The sequence below is a fragment of the Pinus tabuliformis genome, chromosome 2_2 (assembly GCF_031772625.1).
Source record: "Pinus tabuliformis cultivar Carrire ecotype Pingquan chromosome 2_2, CPIR1, whole genome shotgun sequence".
Lineage (NCBI taxonomy): Eukaryota > Viridiplantae > Streptophyta > Pinopsida > Pinales > Pinaceae > Pinus > Pinus tabuliformis.
In genome coordinates, this window is record NC_142300.1 from 566,347,570 (window position 1) to 566,356,862 (window position 9,293).

General features: G+C 35.7%; 1 protein-coding gene across 5 annotated transcripts; it reads left to right on the forward strand.

Annotated features, from left to right (window-relative positions):
* The first annotated feature begins 305 nt into the window (after positions 1-305).
* On the forward strand, positions 306-8,537 carry LOC149193922 (ran-binding protein 1 homolog c-like). Of its 5 annotated transcripts, none has more exons than XR_016255006.1 (4): positions 306-577; positions 7,766-7,852; positions 7,946-8,038; positions 8,211-8,537. XR_016255006.1 is itself a non-coding variant. In XM_089407061.1 (4 exons), exons 3-4 carry the CDS (start codon positions 8,027-8,029, stop codon positions 8,406-8,408), a joined length of 210 nt encoding a protein of 69 aa, XP_089263187.1. In that variant the 5' UTR covers positions 311-577; positions 7,766-7,852; positions 7,946-8,026; the 3' UTR covers positions 8,409-8,537. The 5 variants fall into 5 exon arrangements, 4 of the variants coding, with proteins under 4 accessions (XP_089263188.1, XP_089263187.1, XP_089263190.1 ...); XM_089407061.1 differs by having other exon boundaries at positions 311-577; XM_089407062.1 differs by lacking the exon at positions 7,766-7,852 and having other exon boundaries at positions 308-577.
* The last annotated feature ends 756 nt before the right edge of the window (positions 8,538-9,293 follow it).

A 9,293-nucleotide genomic window follows, 5' to 3' on the forward strand; every position in this document is an offset into this window, starting at 1 on the left:
CAACAACCTCTGGTCCCAACATGACAACATGAATGAAGTAGGCCTCTCATGTTGGAGATGATTTAGGGGTTATTCCATGGCCTTCTCTCCCTTTGAAACCCCCCAACCATCCCTGTAATAATTTATTATATTACCTTTAACGATGCTACTTTTGGCCTTCCCTCTTCAAAACCCTTATATAGAGTGTTTTCTCTCCATCGACCTCAAAAACCCTTATATAGAGTGTTTTCTCTCCGTCGACCTCTTTTCCCTTTGCCTTCGAAGCATTTTTGCACAGTTAAATCCTTTGTCCAAAATCCTCGGGGTTTTGCATTCGTGTTTGATATTGGGCGAGTTTCTGGCATATTTTGGATCCATCGATTTCATTCGAGCCCTCCCTCTGTGCACTATCTGGTATTGGGATGGCTGGAACTCAGGAGGATCCTATTGTCACACGGGCAATAGATGACGATTCGAGAGAGAACGAGGATGATGCCGGAAAGGAAGAGGACACTGGAGCTCAGGTTGCACCCATTGTTAAGCTTGAGGAGGTTACTGTCACCACGGGCGAAGAAGAGGAGGATGTCCTTCTTGACATGTAAATTTCTTAATCCATGGCTATTTCATGATTTTGTTTTCTCAGTTGAAAGTTGTTTTCATGGCCTCTTCGGTGGCCCTTTTCCTGTGCACATAAATGGGACTTTGACTATAAGGAAGATGCATTTGGGCAGTTATTTACTTCTAATTTTCCCCTTTTTAGTAAGATATGTTTTTATCGGGTTCTCGATGTTTTGTTCGCCTATTGATGATGATCGGATTTGTCATTTCAATGGGGTGCTGAAGAAACTCTATGATAGATGCATTTAGCGGGCTATGGTTTGTTTTATCGGGTAATTAGGGTTTTGCTTTTCTGTGTATTTTGTGAGTTTCTTGTTGTTTTGATGTCCCATTGATATTTTGATCAGCATTTTTTGATCTCATTATGGTTTGTAATAATTGTTTTCCTATGTTGATAGGCTGTCGATGAAGATTTTTTCGAGGATGCATTTGATGGTTTATTTGTTATCATTGGGGGTTTTTTATTTTGACGAGTCTTTTTATATAAATTGAAGTATACATTGCTAATGACCATCTTGTTGCTAAGTGAGGATAGAAGGAATGATGTTCCAGAAGGTTGAAGTTCTCCGATGTTGTGACGATGTGAAAGAAAGTTCCTGTGTGGCTGAAGTTGATGAATTTATCCCCTAATAGAGAAGAATCTTAGATATATAAATTTTATATACCACTAGTTGAGAGGGAGGGAATATTGTGAACTTGGTAAAGTCCTTGAAGAAAGAGTAAGATCAAAGAAAGGCTAAAGCACTACAAATAGTTATTTGTGATTGATGAAGCTATGAATAAGAAATTGGATACTTTGGAAAGTGTTGAGGTTGAGTTTAGTGCCGCTAGAGAAGTTGAAGAAGGAAGCTTTTATAGAGATGTATTTGGATATTGTGATGATCTAAGCAACATCGAGATAGTTGAAGACCCCGAAGTTTCATGCTAGCATACAAGAACAAATACATTGGAAGTTTGATAATGAATGTGCCAACAATTGAACTAGCAGCTGATGATTCATATTGGATCATTATATTTTTTTCATCCATCTCAATGCATTTGGAGTGGAAAATGTGGAGGAATAAGCTCACGAGATCGTTTTTACTAGTGGGACCGAGTTTGGCAAAACGTGGTTTGAATCCTTCTGGGCGCATTTTGAGGCATCAAATGACATTTTATTGGGGTAAAACTTTGTCGCTTTAGTGCCACACTTTTTCATGATATTCTACACACAAAAATATTTCCAACAACACAATAAGCACATCAATCAGAGTCTGTATGCAAAAGTTATGCCACTCAGAATTTGACATTCCTGTTAATCAAGGTTGTCATTGATGCCAATATGGCATTATTTGGATGGAAAATATTCTTGTGATGTGTGATGTTTCCCCAACCCTAGGGAAATCCTAGCTCTACATAATTCTCTAACTCTAGTTGAAACAAACACTAATCCTAATCATATCCAATATTTTGTTGAAATCAAACCTAGGAAAATGAATAAAAATGAAGAAATCCTAGATAACAAGCCCTAGTTTCATGATGCCTCAGACTTGCTAAAAATACCAACAAAAACCTATATATATATATTCACACCCTAGAATAAATAAATGAATATCTAAATAAATTAATCCCATAGTCCTACCCTAAGCCCTATCGTAACCATACCATATTATAAAATCTTAATCACCTCAAAACTACTTAAAACCCCCACCTACCTCTTATCATGTCATATTATTCATTCTTATCATGTAGCCTCTCCATGTAAATCATAATACAAACTATCAAATATTACTAAAACAAACATAATCCTTGGCAACGAATATGTTTTGAAACAATATAAAAAGTTCCTTGTTAACAAATGCCTTTGTTTAATGGTAGACAAACATGGTTCCCTATGACCATACATGGTAGACATAATGTATAATGCAACAACATGGTGTTAGAGATCACTCACATGGAAAACATGGATGGCAGATGGGATACAACACCTACATGGAAGACAAAGCCTTTTTGCACAGTGTTTTATATGGTCCATCTTTCACATGGCAAACAGATTTAATGCATACATCACATGGCAGACAAATAAATTTTTTTGTTATAATATCCTAAAGATATGTCGTCGACTAAAATATGATTGTTAGCTCTCCTTCATGCATAACAATTCGACTCATAAAAAGGTATATATACATGTTTGTGCTCCTCACTCTAAAAGTAGATATCTCGGTCAATGAATATAGGAGAAATATAGAAGAAAACAAGAGGCTGAAGAAAACAAAGAATATTTATTTTAGGCATAATAACTCAGACTGTTTTAAAGAGGACGTTGAGATTTTTGGTTGGTTTATTTTCTGATTGGCTCATCACTACAACTCAAACAAGTCATCTCCGAAAGAATTACACAGATAGATATCTCAGGCCTATGTTATAGAAGACAATCACTCAATTTTTACTTGGGCAACTTATTGTGGAGACTCGGGTTATAGCCCAGTGAAAGGCTCAGACTTGTGAATTATAACTGGAGTTGTGGTAGAATATTTTCAGTGAAGAAAGGGATCAAAAAAACGAAAAAAACGGGAACGAAATTTGTGTATGTGACAGTGTAATCCAACGAAGAAAGGTACAAGAACTTGTCCAAGAAATAAGCAAAACATTAAAAGAAAAATGCAGGGAAGTTTCTTGGGAATTTAACAAGTAGAATAAAGTGTGAGCATTGCATTGTGGACTTTTGTATGAGCTTGAAACATCATGTGAAGACTGATGGCCTGCAACGCTGGAAATTAAACAATGGAGTAAAGTGAATTTAAATTGTGATTTCTCAGATGGGGAACTGATTTCTCAGATGGGGAACTGAAGGAAGAACTCTTCTGCATTCGTCTTGGCTCTGTAGACAGTGAGCACTGTTCTTAGACTCTTCTAATCCTTGTTATGATCTTTTCTTTCTGTCTTGTATTTTTCTTTGATAAAATCAATGTTTGAGTACCTATATTCTTGGATCATTTCATTGAAGGGTTGATTTTGCATATGTTCTTAGGATGCTTTGTGCAGATTATAGTGGGTTGGTAAGGGATCCCCCTCCCCAAACACCCTATCAGCATAGTTAAGACTTGAGTTTAGGTTGGCTTTAATTATCTCTGGTAATAGCAAATGATACGGAGGATTGTGCATAACGCACCCCCTTTTTGATTCCAATAAGCAGAGGTGGTCACTATGGTAATCCGATTTCAGTTTGTAGTTAGAAAATGGGGTCACAACTTTCCATATTTTTTGTTTTGTTTTGTCTTTTTACATCAAACAATAGTATATTTATTAGAACCATAGTCAACTAAACAAACAGGAAACAATCTATTTGACAGGTGGAAGAAGTGATAGGCTTAGAGCAATTGAATTGTAGGCCATGCTTCTTGACAAATTGATGAATAGATGTCTCCTTACTTGAGATTTAGGTTGGCACCATGGCACCATCATGTCCATCATTATACACTAATCTTGTCATTATCTTCTTCACTGTGAATGACTGGCCTGTTCCCTGCAAATAGATCTGGGCATAGAGGAGCCAATCCAAGAACAGTAATCTCTAGCACAAGACAATATTAATGATCTAAATACCTAATCCTGAAGCTTGAGTCTGATTTTTCTCTACTGGTTCAGAATCTCTGATTGAGAATCTCCCACTCGTCATTATCAAACCTTCTCCTTCATCATTGGCATCAGTTGCACTGCTGAGGTACTTTGGTTGGTTGTCATTGGACTTAAGAGCTTGAAGTTTCAAATGATTATAGTAACAGACAGCCAGAAAAGCCAGTCCACACCCACTCAAGTTTATGACTGTAACCTTTTCATTTATTACAGACAAAGATTATGTTATGAGCAGCCAGTCCTTGACAAGACCAGCAACATTCATAGTCAAGGCTGAAGTCTTTCCTATCAGAAGAAACACTACAAGATTAAGAGCCAAGGCACAAGCAGAAATGTCATGTAATCCAAATCAAAGGAAGAGACCCTGATTATCAGAAATGGGTATTCTACTAAGGCCCAGGGGGTGCTGAGAAAAACAAGGCAACAAGGAACAACAAAGATGTGATGGGATTCAACTTAATCCCTTTTGATGTTCGTGGAATTTGTATGAGAACCAATTGGGTAGTTTCACATGCAACTGCACTTAACTGGAGAATCACCTCCCATGCATTCATCTTGGCCTCCCCATAAGCTGAAATAGTAACTCCAATGGATATGGCCAACATATTGGCCTCGGGCTCACCTTTATAAGCTTCTTTCTTCAGGGAAACCACAATCAAATACATAGCAATGGGAATTAGAGCTTTCGGCATTTGAAATAATGATACTGAGAGGAAAACATAGGCAGAATTTGAAAACCAGAGACCCAAAGAATACACTTATCAATACTATGGGTTCAACGAGCTTGAAGACTCTTACAATAGCAACAGCCAGTGTTGAGTAGAAGCCCATGTGAATCATGGTGGGACTGATCACACTAAAGTTGTCAAGCAATGGCAACTCCAATGGATATGGCTAACATATTGGCCATGGCCTCACCTTTATAAGATTCTTTCTTCAGGGGAACTGCAATCGAATTCATATCAAATGGGCACAAGAGCTTTCAACATTTGAAATATCGATACTTTGAGAGACATGCACCAAGGGCTGCATCATTTAGGATTTGTACTCAGTTTAGGTGTCATATTCAAGGGGAAGTTTTTATGCTTTCCACCACTTCATAGATTGTTAGAGTGATGAAACAAAAGAGGCTCCCTCTTGAGGCTAGATTATGTCATTCATATCAGCTGTGTTGTTGATGTCCTAGCTCAGCCAGGTCTTGCCAAAACTCTATTGAGGTTCAAAATTTATTATAAACTGAAATGTCTTCACAAGAATTGACCTCATAAAATGCCATAATCACAAGATATGCCATACATGGCTGTGATTATGGCTCGCAAGACCCTTAGACTTTGAGCAATGAGGCTCGCAACATCACTTATGATTATGCACTCTACAATTCTGTGACCAGCTGAATGTCAAGCAATTGAAGCGCGATTTAAATCCTATTTTGTCAGCAATAAGTACTATACTTTGTCTTTATTTAGTGTAGAGAACCAAGCACTTATTCTGCTCATCTATAGAAGGGACAATGGTTGTTTGCCTATGAGGTATAAGGAAATCCTATCAGATGTTTTGTATTTTCGTATGGAATTGAATCATACTCCTGCACACTGTAACATTCATATATATCAACCTGTAGAGGCTTTAATAACACCTGGTATTCTGGTTAGTGATTTTATTGGACCTCATGTGCATATCCTACATGCACAGGATGGAATATTCATATGTTACAGGGTATTATTCTTATTATTTAGGGTGCACATCTTCAGGTGCTCAAGAACGATTACTAGAACAGTCAGTTAATTCTGCAATCTAAAGGATGAAAAAGGAGGTTATAGGAGTCTAGTTTTGGTTCTCATCCACAATGTCACACTAGTCTGCCTGGGCATGGTTCTCATGGTTTAATAGTGACTTGAGGAGTCATAATACCACAGATCACTAAACACGAACAACTAAGGTAGCCCAAGGACAAAAGCCATCTTTACACATTAATTAACAGGTCTTACATTAATTATCCTAGGGGGTTTTAATACTTCCAAATGCTTAAAAAACAGTTAGCAGAGCATTCACATTACACATTCCAGCAATCTTTTCTATAAACCAACCAACTGCAGTCAGGAGAGCCCTCCTTTTAAACTATACAACCTTATTGTTAGTCTGATCAACCTTATTTTAATATATAGTGTGACAAACCGTATGTGACAGGCAGGTGGAAAACTTTTCTCGCAATTGACTAAGCGACCTCCTGCGAGCCAGACTTGAGACAGAAACCCTCGTCAGAAGTATATGCTTGGCTCTTTTCCAAACAAATGAAGAGTCAATGAGGTTTTGTGTAATCACTTCTGGTATCATATTGGGTTATTGTTAGAAGCGATAATTGGATTCGGATTCTCATCGAGTGAGTTGTTCTGCTTTCTCAATTTGAGAGGGTTTGTTTGGAGGGAAAAACGAAAGAGGACATACAAGAATAGTGAGGGGAAAGATGCAGAGGAAGAGGATTGAGAACATCGCCAGCAGGCAGGCTACATTTTCCAAACGTAGGTGGATTGCTGAAGAAAGCTTACGAGCTCTCGGTGCTCTGCATTGCAGAAGTTGAACTTGTGATTTTCTCCCCAGCAGGAAAGCTCTATGAACTGTTTTTTAGTGCAAATCCTACTATTTTGACTCTAATAATCATGGCTATGCAAACCTCATGAGATTCTTACTAATAACCCCAGTGGTGCAAGCCCTAGTAAGCTCGATGTTGAAAAACTTAGTGTAAAACCTCCAAATCGCTGGTTTTGTTGTAGTGCTTATTGGAGAGTATATAAAAAATTTCACACCTTTTTATGAGATATGGGAGGAAAACATGTTAAAGATTTTTAATAAATATAAAATTTCCAAAATGATGCTAGTTACGTGTGATTCTTTTTTCATTGTTTGTGATTATGAAAAATGAAACTCAATGTTTTTTCATTAGTGCACACATATTTCATTATATAATTGCATATAGAAAAATAATTCCAGAGCCGATAACAATAAAAGTGAAGAATTTATGGTCCAACGTTATATTTAAGGGAGATGTTTAAGGATGACATTTGAATTTTTTTTTTCATTTTAAGACATTTGGAGCAAATATTAGGAAGGACTTTGAGAAAGGATTGTCCTTGATTTTCGAAAATGGAGTTGTTCCTTTCCAGCCATATGCCCCAAGTGACCATCAAAGGGAGAGCTCATATGTTTTTATGATGTTTTCTTTATAGCCATTTTTTTACACATATCCATAGAGTCCCCATGCCATTGATGTGAATTACTTGTTCGGTTTTTTTTAACCAAAATTTTTAACCAAACAAGAAAAATTAAAAAAATGCCTCAAGATCAAAGACTGAAACAAAGACCTATTGACATACCTTTTAAAGTATGGAAAGAACTTGTAAAATCATATGAGAAGTTGGATGCACAAAGAAAAGTCGGCAATGAGAGCATTAAGGTATTGAATTTTTCATTAAACATTATTTAGAATGTATTAATACTTATAAGTATCTTAGACATGTATTTGTGTGAAAATAAATTGAATTGGTTTATGTTTAAGGACAAGGCATCCAAGGCGAGGTAAACCAAGACAAAAGTCACTCATCGTAGTGGCCAGAAAGGTTTAAAAGCACTGATAACAACCTTTGTAAGTATATTAAACATGTGATATTTTCTTAATAAATTTTGTACTAGAAGAAAGTCATTGTTATCTAATTTCTCCCTATTTACTGATTGATAGGAACTAAAATATGGAAGACCTCCAAATCATTTGGAAAAGGAGGTGCTGCAGCAAAAGAGATGGGTTGAATTTGTTGTTTGGATGGACTCTATGGTATGTAATCTTAGTTGGATTTCCAATATACTTTTAAACCATATTTTCATTTTATTTTTTAGTACTATTAGATATTATATCTTACCTCATTTTATGGTTAACATTGTATAACAAAAACATGCGTTGTGTTATGTAATTAATACTAACATGTAATATTGAATTTTTTTGTCAGAATGCTATAGGTAATGATTGCCAAGACGATGATCCAAATTATGTTCAACATATATCAGGAGATGATGAGGATGAGGATGAGGATGATGGTGGTGAAGGAGGAGATGATGAAGATAGTTGCGGTGTTGGTGATGATGTGGATCAGAGTAATGAGGATGGTCAAGATGATCATGAGGATGATCTTGGTGGTGGTAGCTAGGCATGCACATGCATTGTTTTTAATGAAGAAATTGTTTTGTAGAATGACATTGTTATGTTTAGATGGGTGTTGTGAATTTACCCTATATCAATGAGACATTTTGATTTTGTAATCATACGATGAGTTTGATTTATGTATGTTGTTAATTTATCGTAGAATAACGATATTCATGAAATATTTTGATTTGTTAATCATATTTGAATTTTACTTGTTTTGATTAAAAATAATACTGATTTTATTAGTATTATGTTGCTATTTTATACATGTTTTGAAAATTGTTAATGACACATTGTTATTTTTTTGGATGGATGTTGTCAATTTCTCTTAAATTTCTTTACAAATGATTTTGAATTGTGATATCTGCTTTAATGATATTTAGAAACTATCATATATTTCACTATGAATCTATAAAGGGGGTTATATATGTAAAGAAAAATATACTCTATATAAGAAGTCAAATGCGGATGTAACCATGGATGCAAAATTGAAAGTAAAATTGGATGTTAAACTAGGAATTAATACAAAATGAAAACAATTGACATACAAAGTGTTTTAAATTAGAAGTGAAAAATTGTGCAATAGTTGACACAAAGAAGGGAACAAAACATGGCATACAAAAGGATATCAAATTGGGCAAAAACAAGGACACATAAATGGGAAGCAAATTAGATGAAAAAAAGACAACAACTAGATGTAAAATAAGATGCAAAGTTGAGCATTTAAAAGAAGCAAAAAACTTTAAAAATTAATATGCCAAATGATGATGCAAATAATGGTGTAAATTTGGGATGCAAACTTGGGTGCAAAAAAGGAAAAAAAAAAAAGATGTAAGAAAAGACATAAAACAAGATGCAAAATGGGGCTGAAAAAAGGTGAAACCAAGGA